This window comes from Indicator indicator, chromosome 4 (genome assembly GCF_027791375.1).
Source record: "Indicator indicator isolate 239-I01 chromosome 4, UM_Iind_1.1, whole genome shotgun sequence".
Classification (NCBI taxonomy): Eukaryota; Metazoa; Chordata; class Aves; order Piciformes; family Indicatoridae; genus Indicator; species Indicator indicator.
In genome coordinates, this window is record NC_072013.1 from 18,020,868 (window position 1) to 18,042,963 (window position 22,096).

The following is a 22,096-nucleotide window of genomic DNA, read 5'->3' on the forward strand; positions in this document are numbered from 1 at the left end:
ATCTGTAGAGCAGCTGTATTAAAACTTGAGTTTTTAATTAATCATTGTTAATAGACCATTTCTACAGAATACTAATATGGGTAACAAACTTAGTAGCAGAGTTCTTAAGGCAAGCAGCTTTCTTCCTACTACAGAATCACAGATTTTACAGACTTCTTATGCAGTAATTACACAGGCTTTGAACAAGAGAATTATAAAGACAATTAATTATTTGACAAAAATACTTGATTCTGGTCTGTCTATTCTGCAAAGAGAATGAACATCTCTGACCAGAGTAGCTTACTAATAACTGCCACTATGCATTCTGCCACACATTTGCTGACACTCTTCAGCACTCTTCCTTCTGCCTGGAGCAGAGATCAAATGCTCTCCAATTATTATAGACCTTGCTACCAACAAACACAGCACTAAATCAGATGTCCTCACTTCCTCCAATTTATCTGAACATCCTGCCACTTTGCTTTTTTACAAAGTTACTGTCTCCAGTTGCTCCTTATCAGATCACCAACTAAACTGTGTTCAGCACAGAGAAAACTGCAGGGAATTTAATCACCAAATTCTAAAATCTGATTATTTACAAGTCAGATTTGTGGAAGGGTGAATGGCACACATTTGGCATGGTTAAGGACGTTCTGTCCCATTCTTTGCTACCTTGCCAATCAAACTCAAAAAAACTGATATCAATGATTCTAAATTAAAGCTAATGAATTTATTTCCCTATAGAGAAGTTAATGTTAACCTTTAACCCTTGACATTAGGTTAAAGGAACCTAGAGCAACTATAATACAGACATATACTGGTATACATACACTAGTCAATCAGGCTACAATTTCTTCCTATAACTTTTAAACAATGCAACAGAGTGAAGCCAATTCAACATTAGTATGTGAAATGTCTAATTTCTAAAATAATTATATTCATAACATATGGAAGTATCCTTATAAATACAAGCAGCTATAAACTCCAAAAACCCAGAAGTACTTTGTTCATTCCACTCAGACCAGTTACATGCATCCTCAGAGCAGAAGAAAGTTTCCCTCACCTTTATCCTTCACTAGCTGCTGTCACTGTTCATTTCCCATCAGCTGTTACACTCTTCACACCCCTGTGGGTGACAGAGGTCCGAAATCAGCTCATTAAGCCAGCAGACACTAACCCCAGAAAGAGGAACACAGCGTTTGGTGCTGACCCAGAACATTTAAGTCCCACCTCTGGTTTTCATCAACATAAGGGAGAAGCCAGGAACATGTAACTCAGGGAAACTACACAGAGGAGCAGCTTGAGTAAAGGTAGGAAGAAACAGTTCTAAGCAATGGCAACAAGGTGTTAGACTAGCTTGGCTACTTGTGAAATCACAATGACTGAGCTAGCATTTACTCTTCCAGATGACAAGTCACTTGGAATACAAGCAGCAGATCTACGTCATCGCTTACGCTGTTTTAATGCCTGGCTATCTGAAGAAATAAAGCTGTCAACTGAAAATAAGACATCTTAGTACTGTCACCATCTCTGGACTTCATTCAGGAAAAAAAAAATGTGTGTCATTAGTACACTTTTTCTGTAAATGTGATAGTAAAAGAAAAAGAAGGAAAACAAACAAACAAAAAAAAAAGAGAACAAATTAAGAGAGAGCTTCACTTCCACTTCTGTGGAAATGTAAAAAGGCATATCACATCACCATCTGCAAACTTTTCTGGTAGAGATGTAGATCTCTGCAAAGCTTTGCATATGTAAATGGCATTACAAGCTCTATGTATTTAAAAAAAAAATCAAACAAATTTGATAAACACCTAAGTAGGGCATGAGTCCTAAGAGGTTTAGAAATCCCTGGTTTACTCTGAGGATAAGCTTTAACCATACATCTGAGGTCTTGCATTTCATAAGGGAGAAAGAAAGCAATGAAAATTGGTAAGATGTTTCTATTTTTACAAGTTAGTTATATTCAGATAAAGAAATAGCACAGAAAACAAAACAAAGAAAGAAACATGTAAAATATTCCCGATCCGTTGGGTTTGCTACTCAGCTGCTACTTCCTCCCTGCAAGGTTAGGTATGATGAAAGATATAATAAAAACTATACAAACAAGGTGTTGAGAGGAAAGGCAGTCAGAGGAAAGGTCACACACAAAACGACAGAAAATGGGTAGTAATGATAGCAAGAAATTCAATTGGTAAGAAAGCGGTTGTATTAAAAGGCTGGTGTATTTCCATCAGCAAACTTGATACCTGCAGGTAACGTTCTATTTTCATGGCAATGTCACAATGCTCTTGGTAGGGTATAGATCCATGAACTTCCAGGATGTGCATTCTCTCCCCACAGTAATACAATACTTTACACTGGGGCCAAGGTTTCTACAGAAGCACATCGTTCTACCTCACTTGAACTATAAGAATTCGCCTTCTCAGTGCTTTTGCAGACAGAGCCATACATCTTGCTGAACTTGAACAAGGTCACATCCTGATTGCAGCAACAGTGAATGACCGGAAACACCCACAGAAACTCATCGCTCCTTTACTTTATCCATTCAGACTACCAAAGAACTGACCTAAGGTTTCTTCACTGTTTCCGAAGGAAAAAAAACAACAACATGAGAGCACTGACATCCTGAGAACGCTCTGAACAGACATTATCTCCATACTGAATTCCACTGTAGCTGCTTGCTTCAAGATGCTGTTTCAGCAAAAATTCATGACAAACTTATAATCAACTTTGAAATGTGATTGCTAGCTTCCAAAATTATCATTCAAACACCACAAAGTTCCAGAAACCCTGAGAATCCAAATTCCCAAAGCCATGAGTGACATGATACTCTCATTAAAATTGCTGCAGAGGTTTCAAAACACAATCCTCATAACCCTGACCACATCAATAAATACATAAGTCCTCACAAAAAAAAAATTATCACTGGTATTTTGTAAGCCTCACTTTTCAATGTTTGAGACAAACAACAAATCTCTTAAAAAAGAAAAACTTTTAATGAAGCAAAAGTAACAGGGATTTCAAATATATATGATGAATTCCATCTCAACACGAAGTAAAAATTCTTTACTGGAGCACTGGAACAGGCTGCCTAGAGAGGTTGTGTAGTTTCCTCTAGAGACTTTCAAAACCTGCCTGGACATTGTCTTTTGTAGCCTGCCCTAGGTGATCCTGCCTAGGCAGGGGGGTTGGACTCAATCTCCAGAGGTCCTTTCTAACCCCTACCATTTTATGATCATTAACACTGAAGTGTTGTGGGCATCACTAGCTATTTTGGGGACTGCTACACTAAACTGTGATCTTAGAGGAATCTCTGTCTTGTGGCATGATGTGTTTCATTCACACAGTTGGTTGATACCAAGCAATTTTTCCAATACAAAGGTGTACATGGTTCTTCTACAGATTAAACCCTTTATTTAATAAAGTAGCCCATTCAGAATGGCTTAGAATATAAAGCAACCCTATAACCAATGCTTCACAATTCTGGGGGCACTTTAAAATACATTCTCTTTAATTTCAGATGTTGAACATGCAGTAATTTGCCTCTTCCAATAATCTGTGAACAAGTGATTTTGTACTTGGACCTTTTGCTACCTCCCATGGTATTGCTTCACCACCCCACTATTCATTTGCCATGTTAAATAATACTCAATAAACAGAATCAGAACTTCTTCAGGTCATCTTCTTAGAAGGAACTTTTTCAAGTTTAACTGGCTGTAAGTATTCAGAAAATTTCACTAGTGAGAACTGGTTTAAGATTTTATTTTTAACAACCAAACAGCCCACGTATTAGATAAGGACAACTTCATGAACCTCAGAGTACCACAATAATTTCTATGCCAGCTGCTACGCTTTTCATCCATACTGCTGTACTGGGTGTAAACAGCAAGGTGCTGGCTGCAGGGTGGCCCATGTGGGAAGAGCCTAGGGGCTGCCTTGTCCTAGGCTCAGCTAGCTCCAAAAGACCCACCACAGAACCCAACTGAGTCACTCAGTGCAGCTGGCAGCAACCCTAGGAAAAGAGTATTTAAGAAAAAGCAGAAAACACCACAGAGAAGAGAAGGAAACCAAAGGAGTGAGGAACAACAGAGGGAACACCAAGGTCAGAAAAGAAGGGAGGAGGTGCTCTAGGTGCCAGCACAGATATCCAGCACTGCAGTCTGGGAAGGACCCAAGCTGGAGCAGACACACCCTGAAGGACCTGTGGCACTTGAAGAGCCTGTTGTAAGGACTGCAACCAGAGGCGAGCCCATGCCAGAGCAGAGGAAAAACGCAAGAAGAGAGGAGCAGCAGCAGAAGTCACCTTGCACCAACTGTATCCCCTCTGCACCTTGTACCACGTGGGGAGGAGCACAGGAGTGAAGTTGAGCCTGGGAAAGAGGGGAGGAAAAGTGTTGCTTTCATGTCTGTCTTTCTGTTTCTTACTATCTACATCTATTTTAACTAGCAAGAAACAGAATTAATTTTCCACAAGTCAAATCTGTTTTGTGAGCAACTAATTATTAAGTAACGTCCTTGTCTTATCTGAAGCTATGAGTCTTCTCATCCTATATTCTGCCTCTGCTTCACTAAGGAAGGGAAGAAAATGAGCAGCTGGGTGGGCATTTGTAGCTAGCCAAGGCTAACCCACCACACCTGCATTTAACAGTTTTGATCCATTTTTTTATGGGAATGGTGACAAAGCAACAGCTCAAACAGAGCTTTGTGTTACAAAGCATGGATCTTAATACTGCTGCTGACTCCTGGTTCTGAAGGCCAGAAATGTAATACAAGCAGGGTAAGTGCCTAATCATTCTGAGTTAAAGATCCTTCTTTCATCTATCTACCCTTTGTGAAAAAAATTCAAGTCACAGGCTTGACACAGAGAACACATTTTCCATGATCAAAATTGTGACTATTACTTAGAGAATAGCAGTGACCAATCCATTAATTTTCTCTTCCCTCTTCATCTTAAAGCTCAGCATACTCAAAGCATTTCAAATACAGTCCATCAGATACAAAAATTGGTTTTACTAGGTGTCATTTTTCTTCCTTTCAAAACACTACATAAACTGTCCTTACATGATCCAATGTCAGGCTTTATACAGACTCCTATGAGGGAGCAGATAGGACTCATCATCAGAACAAAACAGATTAAACAATACACTAATCAGGTCCACTTAAAATACTGCATTTCTCAAGTGCTACACTTCTCCTGCCTTATGCATTCACACAGACCTTCATCATGGACCTCTCATTGCTATTTCTTCCCTCATCCAGTTTCTTTTGCAAGCTTCAAGGGATGAGCAGCTGATAACAAGAAGCACTACATAAACGTAAAATGGCCCAAATTATAATCTGGCCCATTAAAATCTACACTGAGTTCTCTAATCCCCACTTGAAAATAGGAGGTGTAATTAAGACCTGGTAAAGTAAAAGTCTTTGCTTTTACAATAGTGCATAATTGAAAAGATTACAAGAGGGCTTCCCCAAAAGATTCCTTCCCATCCATGCTCAAAGAGCAATAAACCCTATACCTAGCAATATTGATAACCACAGTCAAAATGCTCCAGCATTCAAGAGTCAGAATCAATTCCCTACATGCCAATATACAAACAGAACGAAGATCCTCTCCCCTCTTTCTCCTCCTCTCACACTTCTGAATTATTCCTACAGCATATTGTTCCACATTCAGCCAAACACTAGTTCTTTTGTTATCCATTCCCTAGCTGATTTGTAAAACTGAACATCACTACAGAAGGAAGCAGTGAAGCTCTGAGCACTTTTTCTTCAATTAATTGTTTAAGATTAACTAATGCATCAGAGCACCTTTGAGTTTGTTTCTCTTCACAGGTGGAACAGAGGCAGTGCCTGGCCTCCACAGTCTCGCATCCAGTGATAACCTTGGCCTGCAACACAAACTTAAGCTTTAGACACTCAACAGTAAGGGCACGTATTTCATTAATTACTGTTCTCCTGTAGTACTCCAGCATAAAATGAGTGTCCCTTATGATCACTTAACTTACTGACTGTTGATGTTCTCAACTAGAACTTGGAAGCCATGCCCATTTGATTTAATCATTCCTGTGCTGTCAGGAAGAAAAAAAATGATGTATGATACCCATGTTTTAAATATCAGGAAATACTCAAACATTTTAAGTATTGGATATATTGAGCATACAAAGTCTAGAAGCTACATAATAGGAAAAGCCCTGAAGTGTAAAGTTGTGTAGACTGCACAATCTTCTGTGATATGCTTCAGTCCCGTAAAAAGTACCCAAGACAGATAAATTTAAGCCTGTCAGCAACATCTTTTACCAAGCTCCCCCTACCTGTCTGAAATACCTTAGTATGGCTCAACACATAAAGATCATGCTTCTCAACCAGACAGCCAAAACCCCTTTGTCTTTACTTGAACTGATATCCAGCTAGTCCATAGTCCCTAACTCAACGAAGCGTGTCCTTAAACATAACATTATCCACCTTTTCACTTGTGTTTTAGTTAGCATAATGCCAGTATAATCACCCAGTTGCTCTTAAAGCCAACAAATATAACATTATCTACATCTACCTATTCTTAAATTCTCTCCTTTCTCTTTACTTCAATTCAGGCTTTTCTTCTTTTATGTATATTTCTAGAGAACTGAACGATGCAGTTTCCTTCCCTAAGCGTGTGAAGCAATTGCTGCCTTTGTAACATGCTCCCAGTGACACCAACTTTACAACTCATCCTCTCTCTTAACCTATCACCTCTGAATTCACCCCAACTTCTGTCTCGGCAAACTTCAATTCTCTCTGAAAATATCTTCAGGTCCACCTCAAGCAGATAACCGAGCCCACACAGGCAGACACTATCTCCATGTCTTTTCTCACACATAGAATGAAACCACCCATGCCAAAGAGAACTTCCCTACATCTCCCGTGTTCGTGAGGCACTACTACTCAGAACGAGGCACTGCTTTTTCACCTCCTTCAGCTAAACATTTAAAGGCTTGTGATACAAGAATTAGGAGACCAAGCAAACCATTAACAGTTTTTATAAGAAAACAGATACAGCTGCACTATATTCCTGAGGTGTGTTTTTAAGCAGAACAGAAGCCTTCATGTGACACATTGTGTACAGATACTTGGAGTGCGCACAGAAGGACATTTAAGGTTTTCTGCACACAGCATATGTGTATGAAAAATGCAACACTCATGCTAAAACAGCAGACTGCTCAGCAGTTCAGGACGCAAACGCGCTGGCCGCCGCTGCCGGCGAGACGAAACGCGGCCTTCCTCGGACTTCAGCGGGCTTCTCAACCAGGGGGTGCTCAAGCGTGGGGTGCGCGTTCCAGCTCTCGCCCCGGGGGCGATTGCCGGTGCGCCCGCACGCCGAGGACAGGGCCACGGCGGCACCCGCTTCCCCGCCACCGTCCTCGGGCATCCTGCTCCTCGGGGCCGCGCCAGCCGACCCGCTCCCCGCCCCTCCAGTGGCCCCCACGCCCCACCTGCTCCCCGGGAACCGCGGGGTGGCCCGCAGGCCCTCATGCCGGCCCGCCCGGCTGCACCTGCTGGGCCCTGAGTCCGGGAGCCCCACTGGCCGCCCCCCCGCCGCGGCCTCCCTCCGAGCGCCGCACCGTTAGCGATGAGCTTGGCCGAGAGCTGCTTGACGAGATCGGGGATCCGCTCCCACTGGCACTCCGACCGGCACCGCTCGATCTCCGTCTCCAGCCGCGAACCCGCCTTCTTGGTGGCCATGGCCACCGATGGGCCCCGGCAAGGGAAGGGGCCGAGGCGGCGGGAAGGGGGAGGTGGGGAAAAGACGGCAACGGCACCGGGCGCCTGGGCGGCGGCGGCGCCTGGAGCGGCGGAACTCGAGAGCTGCGGCCCGCGCCGCGCTGGCGGGCGACCGGCGGGAGTGGCGCCACCTGCCGGGCAGCGGCGGGGACGGCGGGGCGGGGCCAGGGCGCTGCCGTCATGGCCCCGAAGCCCGGCGGGAAGGAGCGAGGTCGCAGAACAAGACGGTGATGCTGGGGGTGGCAGGGCCGGTACGCTTTCTCTGCAGTCTCGTTTAGCTTCCACATCTTATGCCACCAAAAGGTGGACCTCAGCGTTACCCACCAGCCCCAGTACTCTTCGGTTAAGCATCAGGGGATAGAGCAGTGCCTGCAAAAAAGATCTGCACTGCAGGAAGGTTATGCCCTATGGCTTGAGAAAATAAATCCATTTCCAACATTTGCCTGGAATAAAAACACTAGCCGAAACCTTTGCCAGTACTAAATACTCTGTTCTTTCACACATAAGACTATGACAACTAAAATTTCGACTTTTGGAACGAGTTAATTTGCTTATAAAGATTATGCATATTTATTCTCAGCTTTAACACATTGTGTTAGCAATGATCACATTTCAGTAAAAGCTACTAGCAAAAGAATAGCTTCAAAATATTTACATAACAATTCATCAGGTTCATTATCTCAACAGCTACAATTTATGAAGTGAGACATCTATTATAAAGGAATTACTACATTGTGAAAAGCATTGGTACAATTAGGAAATCTATTTTAAAATTAATGAAACTTCTATATAGCTAACACTGTGCTGAGAAGATTCCACAGTAGATGACCCATAATGGATCTGGAAAGAATAGCATAAAAGTTATGCAGAAAAGTCTGATCCCACATACTTTGTCAACTGCCACTTCGTTTTTCCAAGTGTTGGTTTCTGGAAATGTTTTGTTTAGCAAACTGTTGACACAGCCTGAAGCATGCATGCACTTTACTAAAAACTGGAAGTCTGCTTGTTAAGGTGATGTAGCTGTGTAGCTAGAAGACAGAGATAACCTGGTTTCTGAAAACAATGGAAAATTTAAATGCAGGAAAATTAACTAAGATGTATTGGTCAAGCATTTTGCCCTATGCCATCTCTCCCATTTCAATTCCCCAAAATACAGGGCAAATAGGAGAAATAAAGTATTGTTCAGTGCAGTTTGAGTTTGACATGAAAGAAAAGGAACTTGGAGTACTCAGGAACACATCAATATGGTATTCTGTTACTTCTGGTAACCCAAAAATAAACTTGATAAAGAAACTTTCTGCACTCCTACTCCATACAGGACTATGAGAAGCAAAAGTAATAGGGATTTAAACTAGTAAAAATGTAAAAGTTATATCAAATATAAGCCTACTTAAGTGAAATAGTTTTATCTCTACTAAGATATCAAATTCGCTGCAACAAAGATTCAGAAAAGGCAATTCAAAAAGTACTTGTATTTTTAAAGATGATATATTCAAATAGAATGCTCAGAACTCATATAAGAAAAAAAAAAAAAAAGAACCAAAAAAGAAAGGGGAAAAAAAAAGGCAAGCAAACTTACAAGATCACCAGGTTTTACTTCAGACTGAGTTTCTGGCTTCTTAATAGTCACAGCTGAAGTGGAAGGAGAGGAACCAAACCTCAACTTTGTTCTAGCTTTCCTTTATTCTAAAAAAATTAAAAATAATAAAAAAATCAGGATGTTTGAAACAAGCATTTGCAATATTTTCATTATGGCTCACTGGTATGGGGGCCCTTGAGAGAATAAGCTAGTCAAAGTTTACCATCTGATTTCTGTCAAAGTTTATCAGTGTTTCAAGGCAAGTGTTGTTTCACCATTTACAGAAAAAGTACTTAATATGCAAGTTTACCTAATACTCTCATTTTAGTCCGGCACACTGACAGTGGTCTGGGGCTTTTTTCATTGTATGAAGCTGCTAATCAAAGTGGTGATTATTAAAACTGTTTTCTTCTGCGGAGTTTCTATAACATCTATCAAAGAAAGATTATGATTTTGAGAGAACTATAAAGTTACAGAAGACAGCACAAAAGTGCTTATTTTATCCCCAAAGTGTTAAATAGAATTTAAAAAGTTAATATTAAAAAGGTTTTCTCCAGCACAAATCCTTATACATACTCTATTGCAAGCAGAGATGCAATTCAAACATTGCTTGTGTTTTAAAGCAGTCTTTCAAGTCTTACTACCATCTGCCATTTTCTCAAACGTGAAGTGCAAAACTTTTCAGGCCAAAATGCATTAATTTGAGAAGTAATTTCTCTACAGTGAAGAGCACAACCCATAAGCATTATAGAAGCAAACCCTTTTATTTTTCTTTTCTTTTTTTTTTCTAGTTAGCATAACACTGTCAGTGAAACAAGGCAACTGCAGAGTTCTCCATTCCTACTGAAGCCAGTAATCTCTATGAAGTTTAGAACAGATAGTATGGAAATTGTTAGAGAAAATAATTTCACAATGACACTCGCTTCCTTTCTGAGTACCAAACTTCAATTTGAAGGGAAGTAAGACTGAAGAGCATCTGCAAAATCAACAGTTTGATGACACGGCAGGAAGAGTCATCTAAGAAGTTATAGTTTCTTTACCAAAATATTTCAGCATTTCAAGGTTTTGTACTTAGATAAGTTTATTTTCTTAAAGATAAAAGTTATATCTGTGAATGTAATTTATTTTGTAAACCAGTAAGTCCCTACTGCTGATTGAAAGTAAAAATCAATACATCAACTAGTTCAAACCTAGGAACCTGGAATATTTTTGTATGGGTTTTTGTTTGGGTTTGATATCCTGGTTGCTTGCAAACTGATTCAATTCATACTGCCCTTGTCAAATAACAGTCAGTACAACTGATACTTAAAAATGAATGTATGCCTGTACAAAAGCCAAGTGCTTATTCTTCACTATTGTATGAAATCCATTGATGTTATAATTCTTAGTCTTTAATAAATGACAGTGCTAATAGTCATTGCTATTGATAAGCTGAATCTGAAGTTTAATTACTCTAAAAAGAGATCATTTCCAAGCCCACTCATGCTAAATGGGAACCAGCATTGCTACTGAAAAGCAAGTCATATAATAATGTAATTTATTATATTATTATGTATAATGGTAATATATATTAAAATCATATTGACTCAGACCAATATTTCCTACTGCATTTTAAACCTGTCATACCATTTCTGGAAATATCTTCCGTGTCACAAATGCAGATGTTTACCTAAACCAAAAAAAAAAAAAGAAACAAAAAAAAAAAAAAAAAAAACACCAAAAAACCCCACAAACCCCACCCACAAAAAAAACACAAAACAAACAAAAAAACCCCACAACCCTGAAAAAACCCCAGGGGAAAAAAAAAAAACAACAAAACAACAACTCACTTTACTGGTGTTTATAGGCCAGAGTGATGTATTTATATCTGAATTGCTGTTTGTTCCACAAGTCTATTTTTACAAAGCTGTGTTGCCAGTAAAGTTGTTATCCTATATTAATGAGAAGTAACTAACAGGAATCAAAATGGGAAGAAAAATACTGTTGTTTCTCATGCTTATTGTGCCTGTGTAAATCTTTTCAAGCCTTGTCCAAACATCTAAGGATTTCAAATAAATGCTTGGACTACTTTTAAGCTCAGGGTAGAGCTAAGGTCAAGTCTAATCTTGGGCCTTCTATTGTGTCATGCTCACAGTAAGCTTCTTTCCTCCTGTATTTCAAACTGTTGCTGTAGGGCAGCAGTTAATGAGGGTCTCCACACTGATTGTAGCTTAATCTCCTGCTTGAACTCAAGGAAAAAATTATGTATCATCCCAAACAAACTGAACCTCAGTGACAAAGACATTTTTCTATTCTTTTGACTCATTTATGCAAAAAGTTTCCAGAAAACAGCTATTCTGGATTAAAAAAAAAAAAAAAAAGTATTTTTAGAATGCAAGCTTCTTACACACTAATTAGCCCACTGCATTTCAGTTCCTTTTATTCCATTCAGCACTGAAAATAAGCCATACACCATTTTTAACTATTTCTTAAGGGTAAAAATAAGACACCTGTTACATTAGGAAATTAGAAAAGTAGATTTTTCTAAACATGAACCCCTTCTTAAATCTGAATAAAGTCTCTTTAGCTAAAAAGCAATAGTGGAAGCTCTTATCTCTGTAGTACAATGTTTTAATTTCATTACATTATTGGCTAAAATCAGACTTAGGTTCTATTCCCAGATGAGTTTTGCTTTACACAGGAATTACTGTCTTCACAACTGCTGTTTCAAACTGCACTTCAACTACCACTTAAGAGAAGATGAAGATCAAGTGTTTCTCACATTGAATTTACTGAGTGCAGCAGTTCAGTAATATCTCTTCTTCACTTCCTAAATTAAATCCCTTAAAATAAATTCAATTGTTACATAGAAGAAAAGCTTTGAATTGGCACCTTTTCTTTTCTTGCCCTCCCCCCCCCCAATGTTTCTAGCTAGTTAGTTGTAATAAAAATTATCACAGAATCACAGAGGGTTAGGGGTTGGAAGGGACCTCAAAGGATCACCTAGTCCAAACTCCCCTGCCAGAGCAGGATCCCCTAAAGTAGATTACACAGGAACTCATCCAGGCAGATTTTGAGTATCTCCAGAGAAGGAGACTCCACAACCCCCCTGGGCAGCCTGTTCCAGTGCTCTGTATTATTAATAAACATCAATATTTCCCCCATTGCTATTTAACTGTATTTGGGATAAACAATATTGGTTAGACCTGGAGCATCTCTGGTGGTGTACTGCGTTTTCCTTGCTGTCAGTATTAGCAGCTAAACTTGCAAACTACCATTGCCAGACCACCAGAGGGAGTCGAAAACTGCATATAATTTCCAAACGTTTCTAAACCTGTGGGGTGGAGTTTAAAATATTAGCATAAATTGCTCTATGTTGTGAGTACTATGACAAATGGAAAAGTAAAACAAAATAAATTAGAGGATCCAGAGAGATCAGGAGCTGCTGAGGATAAAGACAATGAAAAAAATCTAGCAACCTCACCAGTTCATTACTATCCAGAAGTAAGAAGAATGTTTAGGGCATAGATAATGTTCTGCAACTATTTTTGTTCTGTATTTGGAAAGAACTGAAATCGTGCATTTAAAGTAGTTTTTTTCAATAATGTTAATAAATGGAGAGAAGTCTTAAAAATCAGTACATTCAGAATTAGCACACAAAAGTCCTATGATAAAGTGTTGTCCCCTTGGGTCTCACCATGTCTCTCTGAATAAGCTCATGAGGGGCATGGTGAGGACTTTGGGCTTGTGCCCATGTAGGCAGAAATTTGCATACAAGGTTCCATTACAGTGGTCCAAAAGCAAGGTCCTTAGCAGAGATGAGAGAAGGAAGCTTCTTAATATTAGCTGGGGTGAATTCCAAGAAACCTGTACTTCAGTTGGGGAGAAAAACTAAGAACTGGCAAAATGTGGATCCAGTAACAGAAGCGTTAGCTGCTATTTCTGCATGGCAAATCCAAGTTCAACTAATCCAGCCAACCAACAATCTCTGCCTTAATAATTGGCAGAACCAACTCTGTGTTTTGGAAATTAAACCTCATGTAAAGAAAACAGCATTTACAAATAGATTAATCAAGACAATAAAATAATACCACAAAGCTGGAGACCTACAACAAATAAATTTATATAAGAAATTATGTCTTTTTAAAAGCCACCAGGCTAATTAACTATTGGTCAAATATCTAAAAGGGAGTGGATTCTTCATGTCTTGATGTCTCCAAACCAAAACTGGGTACTTTTCAGGTATCATAAACTGGTAAAACAGAAATTATGTGCTCTACAGAAGACTATCTGATTTACATTGGATACCCTACTCTATACAGGGTATCAGAGAGCAAATGACAAACTGACAAACAATTCCCTGAAATCCTTACTGCACTGTGCAGTGGCAGCCTACAAAACACCCAGGCATCACCAGGAAGGCTACTGAGAACACAGCAGCAGGCATCATCCTGCCACTATGTAAACCATGGCATGCCTGCATCTTGAATACTGCATACATTTCTGGTCTTACTGGTTTGACTCAGTAGGACATATGTTCTCACAATATTCAGGCTTTATACACTACAACTTTATCTGGCCCTACTCAACCTTTCAGAGCTGTTGCCTAACACTTGCTTTCATGGACAGAAAGACATACTCTGCTTATATATTCTAAAATTCCTCTTCACATACTTCCACTATGTCACTTTCAGTCACTTAGTGTTCCAAATGGGTCCAAGTTTCCTGAAAATCTGAAGTTACAGATCTGTCAGACTACGCAGAATTCTCCTGCATGCTTCTGACCTAACCCTACTTCAAAGTGTAAGAAGCAAAGGAGCCAGCTAGATCTGACAGCAGTCGTTCAGAGCATTAGATCCAAGTTTGAAGATGTTGAGTCTGCACCTCAAACAACAACAAAAAAACAAACCAAAACAACATCTTTTTTTTTAAAAAAAAATCATTGTTCTTTTTGTACTTTTAATGCTATTCATAAGGCAAACTATCTCCAAGACAGAAACCCCAAAAACAGGTGTTCATAAACCCATTGCTCTGACAGGACTGGCCAACAACAGGCTGTGCTTACCATTATCCATATCAGCATGGTTAGGCTTTAACAGCTCTAGACACAAGAAGATTCAGCTGACACCTGGTTTTACAAATCTTCAATGAATTCTGAACAGTCTTCCAGAAAATATCTTGCTTGTATTTCTTTCACAACTGCATTCACAAAGTGTTCCTACTTTCTAGTGCTTTTTCAGATCCAAAATCAGAACCCTATCATCATTCCTTTTCTGAATATCCCAATACTGGTTAAAACAAACCATTGCAATTACTGATCTTGCTTTTTGGTAAACTTCTGCCACAAGGTTTTGCACTTTGCTAATGTGACTAAATTTTAGAAAGTGCATCCTTGTCAGAAAGAAAACTTCACTGCAATCTGTTAATAAGTGGAATATAGTGAGTTAAAGAAATCAGTGTTCCTATTTATGCCTTTGTAAGTGGCACCATTACCCTCCAAGACAAAAAAAGCTGGCAGGTGGATCTGGTTTTGCTTCGGTTTGGGTTTCTGTTTGTTTGTTGGTTTTGTTTGGTTTTTTGGTACATGTATGTGGCTTGTCTGGTTTTGTTTTTTCTTGAAAATTTTAATGTGGAGACCAAACAGAATGTCCTCTACATTATGGTGAGGCAAAGCACTCAGCATTCCCCTTTTCTGATTTCTTCCACTCTCCTCCCCCCTTGCTTACACTGACACAAGAAATGGCATGCCATGTTCCACTTACTGCAAAAGAACAGAGCCTGCTCCTTTACAACTAGCTGTCAGAATCTGTCATCAGTTCATTTCTTGCCTTTAGAGCTTCAGAAGTAAAGGTAGGAATTATGGATGATTTTTACTACTGGGACTTTAGCAAAAGATATTTTTTCCTGACAAATAATTGTACAGGTTTCTTTCTCTACAGATAAAAGACATCAGTAAATATATATCCGTAGACATCAAAATTTGCTGCAGTAGCATCTTAGTGATAGAAGGTTGAAAGACAACACCAAGCTTTTATTCATTTTTGTAACCCAGATGTAGGTTAAGATTAAAGGCCTGCTCTCACTTTGGTATTGAAGAGTAAGCTTGCCTTTCAATCTGAAAGCTTGAAAATTGAACTTGGTGACCTGCCAGGGAGGCATACAGATGAAGTGACATGGCAACACATACTAAGTAGAATAGTATTAACACTTGAACTTAAAAGCAGCAGGGATATAGCAACCTGATTTCTAATTTGTACGATCGCTGTGCAGTGAACACACCACCAGACAGTGGGATCCTGCTCCCTCAAGTAGGCACAGCTTCAACAGAATAACTATTATGTACAGCTGAGCTATGTATTTCAAGGACAAGGACTCATTAAGGAGACATCTGAGAAAAGCTGAGTACATGCTGCTTTTATGCATTAATTTAGTTTATCTTTTCCACTGTAGATTGAGTTTAAAGGAAAAAGGATACATACTGTTATTAATGGGTAAGCTCCTACAGATAATACAGTGGTAATACTGCCTAGTCACCAATGCTAGTGTAACTTACGAGACAAACCTTGAGCACTGTCCCTTCTTTGCACCATCTTTAAAGACAAGTTCCCCCCCTTTCTTGTCACTTCACACCAATTTCCAAGAGTAGTTTACACTTGAAAGCTTTTTTAGCATAGCTGTGTCACCCAAAAATCACATTCGTAACTGATGATGTACTTGGTTAGACATAGTTGCATGAGCCAATGTCAGTGATACATAGGATTATGAATTGAACTAGCCAAAGACAGTGTTTACCTTTCCCAGCAGACTACTTCTGGTTATTCACAAGGCCTTATACCCAGCTCTTAGATTTTTCCTCTTACTTATGAAACCTTTAGTCATAATCATACTAAGACAATTACATATTTCCAGAAAAACCCCAAGGAAAATCAGATAAACACAAGTGACATGTCAGTTTTAAGAATGGAAGCTTGATTTGTTCACATAGTAAAACTATCTTTGTATTAAGAAAAACGCAGCAAGTTTACAATTTATTTCCAAGTTTCATCTGTGAAATTAAAGAGTTATGGTTTTCTCTTGTTTTATTGTTGGCATTTCAAAGGAAGTTCATTTTCTGCATGGATTCTGTGAATACAGCCCAGACTGGTTGCCAATTTTAGAAAATGACTTTTGTGTGAATAAGATGGATAGAAACACTGGAACTAAGTAACAAGTAAAGCATGTGGCCAGGAGATAAGATCAGGAATGGCCCTGTGAGTGACAGCTGTCAGACCAGACCATACCATCTCCCTCTCAGCTACCTAAATACTTACCACTGATTCCCAGGCCATTGGAGACTACCCTTTCTGTTACACTGAACACAAAGACTGTCAAAATACATGGGGTTTTCCAAGTTTACATTATTGGAGATGTCTTATCCTTCTCTGCCCTTGTTCCAGGCACAACAAACAAGACTGCTCCAGCTGGTCTATGTAATTGAAAGCATCACTTTATTTACTAGTACAAACTACAGGAACCATCCTAAGTTTTCTTTTCTACATAGGCGTTCTGAACATACAAAATCTACTCATTATACTGATATATAAAAATGCTGGACAGCAGGCAATGGCTAATCAATAGCTCTGCATTTCTTATTTTTTATAGAACTCAGAGTCCTGTGGGTTAAAGGAGCAAACTGAGAAGTGTTTCTCACAGGCAGACAAAGATCAAAGCACTTTTAACCCTTAACAGCAAAAACAGTCACATTATTTCCTGTTCTCTTAACACAGAATATTCAGACAAGTATCTCAACTGAAAGAAAGCAATGTCATGTTTTGAAGTGTAAGAACTGGTTCTGAGAAAGAATGTCACATATAAGGGAAAAGAATGAAGACCACCAGCTTGGTAAAACCACCTGGAATGACACTTGAGAAATAACAAACAATTCCAACTGAAGACCAAAGTGTCACCTATATGTAGACAACACATGTAGACACACGCACACTCAACAGACCCACAGAATTAGGCAATGTGTTTATTGCTGGGTAAGTGGCGAGAAAGCTTCCAATTCAGTATCAGTGAATACTACACACACGGATATAGCAAGGGAAGGAATTTCCCCCTGAAAACATGTTCCCAGGGCCTGTCATCTCTGACTTCCCACAATCCCCTTCTTCTACTGCAGTAGCCCCCTTGTCTTGTCCTCTGAACCTGTGAGTTGATTACTCACTTTTAAGTACAGGTTCTCTTAAACAAGGCATGTTACTTTAAACTGAGGCCTAGACATGCAATACAACATGTGTCTACATACATGCACATAATGCATGCACCTATTAAAAATGTAAGACACTTGTGCAACATTTAATCACAACCAATAAACATACATCATCATTCTGCAAAGGTTTTCTGCCAGGAATTATTCTGTTCCCGGATGAGTGCTGGGGAACATGGCTGTGAAGGTACCATAATCTTGTTAGAAAAGCAGCCATGGAAAAGGACTGAGAAAATACACACACCAGCAATGCCAACCTGAAGCCTCAATCCACTCCGATGCAATACTGTATTTTTGTGTTACCCTTCCAAGACTGTTTAATAAAGCATTTTAATAAAGGTGTTTGGGTTTTTTTCCACAGCAGTACACAATACATATATGACTAACGCACTGACTCTTCTATTAAGAAACAATAAATATTTCAGCTGCTTTTGCCCAATTTCCCTAAGGCAGAAGAACGGTAAGTCATGTAATCTCCTTTGCACTCCTAAATCTTTAGCAGAACTACCTCTTAATGACCAATATTTGTGTTTCTGAAAGTATTACAATGAAATAGCTTTAAAGAATATTGAGTAATTTAAAGATTGGATTACTAACCACACTAGTTACTTAAATCTTTACTAATAGACATTTGATCTTTCAAACAAATCTGCCCACAGTATTGCTGACTGTTACATTTCTGACAGTAGAGAGTTACCGTTACTAGATATTAATGTTGCTTGATGCATAGCAGCAGAGTGAAGGAAAATTAATCTGAGTATAAACATAATTCACAGTCTAACACTTCACTAAGACAACAAAGTATTTACAGTACTAATGAGGATTGGCTTGCACACTTCAGATTCGAAACAGTGGTAAGAAAATTTGGCCCATGGTCTTCATATGGCCTACAGTGCCAGGCTGGGCAACAGATTAAGCTGAGACAACATTGATCTGCCAAGATTTGCTAGTGTCCTGCAGGAACATCTGAACAAAACATGAACATCCTCTTGAGCTGCCTAGTTTGAAACTCAGTTTTATCAATATAAGTGGAGATCAGCAGTTGTTTATGTAAAATGATAATCTAAACAGTCAGACAGCTTAATGTCAAACACACCTTCTCAAGAGCTCCGGTTTTGGAGAGAGCTAAAAAGTCAGAGGTGATAAACATTTCAGGCACCCCAGGTAACGGCTTCAAAGCAAATGCAATGTAACACCTAAGTGTACATACCCCTGCCAAAAAGAACTACATTGTTTTATAATTTTTATTTAATAACTACTGTTAGAGCACAGAGAAGACACAGAAATATTAATCAATAAAAGTTGTCTTTGATACAAATGTTGTAGTCTACTTTTAGTCTGGCAACAATCTCTCAATACCTGTGTGAAAAACCTCTGACAGTACAGCCATTATCTCTAGCATTTAGAATCTTTGTCTTGTTTCATCACTTTGTCAAGCAACAGTTTAAATTTCCCAACAGAGAAACAACTGTACTGTGTTTGTAACTAAGAAATTATGTCAGCTGGGTCACAATGTTCCAAATCCACCTGGTATTCACACATTTCTTACACTCAAAATCAAACTGAAAACTGCTTTTCGTTGTCCTCAACCCTGAAGACACCAAATTCCAAGAACTCCTCAAAGTGCAAACTTTATAGACAACCCACCTCTTGTACTCTCTGCATAACAAGTATTAATGGTGGATTGTTTTATTTACAGCAAGTTTATTGGGGAAAGGGAAAGTACTCTTTTACAAATGAGCCATATTCACTACTGAGATTACTTCCAAAGAGAGCATTCAGAAAGCAAACCTGAATATATTACATTGACAATTATTTCTCAGTATTTTAACATCAGCCACTTAAAATTGGTTGTGTTTTTAGCACATACACTGATCTTTAAATATACTACTTCTACATAAACAGTGCAAATCTCAATATTCACATCAACCTGAAATTAATGCTGCAATTACTGTTGACATTCACATCACGAAAGTAGTAAACTATTTCACATGAGCAATTCCAAAACCTCAGAATGCCATTATTAATATTAAAGAAACACAGAACAAATATGTTTGGCTTCAAGGCCTTGTTTTGATACACACAATCCCTGTAAACATGGATGTATTTTATTTGTCAATACTGATATATTTCTTTAAATAAAACCACCGATATAAACATTTCCCATAACCTTTTTTGCATAGGATTTGGATTAAGGTTATTTTAAGATCGAGCAAGCTGTTAACAAACCCCTCTAGTCAATTAGTCTTCCATCACAGAATTTAGACACATGATTAACTTTACACAAGGACTCTCTCTGCCTTCAGCGGAAACTTACATATGTAAGCATTTGCAAAACTGGAGTTCTCTTTTGCACTTAAGTTACTCCTAGTCAGTGAGAACGTGAGCAATAAAAGAGCTCGCCATAAATTTATAAAATATACTAATTTAAAAGTTTATGCTGATGTTTCTGTAAGTCACATTTATAATTCCAAACAGTTATGTACATACTATACTATCACAGTAGGAAATACTTCACTGTAGAACACCACAGTGAACAAGTTGTGAAGCACAGTGTTCAAAATAATTTCCCTTTAGTATTCCCAGTGCATAAGTTGTTAACATCTACACTACACAAGGTGCTCAGGTCTAGTATTTGTTATATACAATGTAAAAGCAAGATAGAACGATCTTTGCATTTTAAAGTAAGGAATGAAAACAGTGGGTAATATACAGGGATTCACTCCTGCAAAGTACAGAGTTCTCCTTCACAATGACCACTACCACCAAATACAGTGGATTAAGTCATTCAACCCAGTAAAACAGTGCTCAGCACCTTGTAGGAAGAGAGATCTGAGTGCACTTTATTGTAAAACATCTCCTTTTGATGTTATAAAGTGCAAAAAGAAAACATATATTCTAATACTTTGCAGTCACTATTAAACTGCCGTATTTGCACAATGCAAAATTCAGATAACTCTGTATACATTTTGTATGGACCCTATAATAACAAATGTTGAAATTGGATTTTTTGCATCTTTTAAAAAACCTTAGTATTTTAAAGTTACTGTGTAAATATAAAAAGAAAATATAAATTACAGTTAATTCTTGAAATAGATATTTTAACATGTGACCATTTTCCAAAGCATTTAATATGAAATTTCACTTTCTCCTATAGCATTACATTTTAGAATCTCTACAACATTTTAAAAGCTTATAACTTCACAAAAGTAGAAATAAAAATTACTGTATCACAGTACTAGACGCTTGAGTCTTTCAGGTATATTTTGCCCTAGAATGTTTATTAAAAAATTAAATAAATTAAACCCCCAAATCTAAGATTTATATTCCCAATTGTTTAGAACAAGATATGTGGAGTTACTTTTTAAAACAATTTGAGAATTCCATAATGCCTCATTTTGCTCTTAAAATTCAAATAAATAGGATACAATCTATCCACAAACTTAAAAGGCCTTAAAGTACTATACTGCTTTGGTGCACTGTACCAATCATTCTTTGCATGCATGAAGAACCAAATTCTATGACATTCTTCACAGAGCTGGCTAAAAGAAGATCCAAGAGTTCTAATACATGTTACAGAGATTTCCTTTCTTTGAACAGTGGGGAGGAAACTGGGAGGAAGGTTCTGACACTGACAAAGTCTTCCTCCAAGCTGTACCACGAGCAGCATAGCTCCTTACCTTGAGCTTGACTGCTCACTAGTAATTTAGCCCTAAGAGAATACAATGTTAATTGTATGATAGTATTATACCATATCCAGTGATACCAAAGTTAATGCTAAAAAGAAGCGTATTGATATACAAAGCTAAAAAGGTATGATTGAAATACATTTTTTAAGCGACAGACATTCCTGTAGCCTTCAAGCCACAGGGAGAAGAGGTGGGAGAAGACAATATATATACTGCCAAGTTTATAACAACTTAAATCTTCAAGACGGGATATTCTCTGCTTTTCAGTCAGAGAACTGGAAGATGGTTTCGGGGTTATTGCTGTCTGCAGGGTTTGTTGGCTGCAGTGTCTTTGTGGGTGTAGTTTTACCGTGAGAATGAGAGGAAGAAGAATGTGAACTCTCACTGGAGCTGCTCCGTGTCTCCGTGCTCGTACTTGTTTTTTTCATTTTCCTTCTCTTTGCAAGAGGTGCCTTGTCAACGTTCTGGAGACAAAATCCTTCCCTTTTGTATTTGTTAAAGGCCTGTTTAAAAATAAAAGGTAATTCTAAGCTTTTCAAGAGGTTTAAGACATGATGAGGCTTATCACTTACTATGAATGTTCTGTGTTAAGATGTAAGATAAACAGTTGTCTCTTAACAGGTCTCTACTAATTCTTACTGCAGTTGTAACAATAACTTTACTGGCCTTTACATGCATATAAGAGCCAATATATATCATTGGCACATTCTTCACCCTTTTAATTTAGAACTATTTTTTATTAAGCTTTAAGCCTATTTTAAACTACATTTTCAGATACTACAGTTAGTTAAACTACGTTTTTTCTGTCAACCCACACTACGTTGCATGAGCAGGGCTTCTCAAAGCACTAATTCCTTTATTACT

General features: G+C 38.5%; 2 protein-coding genes across 7 annotated transcripts in view; both read right to left on the reverse strand.

The window, feature by feature from the left end:
- Positions 1-7,698, reverse strand: part of TTC7B (tetratricopeptide repeat domain 7B) — a 119,370-nt gene extending 111,672 nt beyond the window's left edge. For all 4 annotated transcript variants that reach the window (XM_054400099.1, XM_054400097.1, XM_054400100.1 and 1 more), the window contains exon 1: positions 7,578-7,698. In XM_054400099.1, the coding sequence (XP_054256074.1) occupies positions 7,578-7,698 (121 nt within the window). The remainder of the gene's footprint in view (positions 1-7,577) is intronic.
- A 13,797-nt stretch (positions 7,699-21,495) lies between these two features.
- RPS6KA5 (ribosomal protein S6 kinase A5) overlaps positions 21,496-22,096 on the reverse strand; it is a 52,157-nt gene continuing 51,556 nt past the window's right edge. For all 3 annotated transcript variants that reach the window (XM_054400625.1, XM_054400624.1, XM_054400622.1), the window contains one exon: positions 21,496-21,735. In XM_054400625.1, coding sequence (XP_054256600.1) covers positions 21,496-21,735 — 240 coding nt within the window. The remainder of the gene's footprint in view (positions 21,736-22,096) is intronic.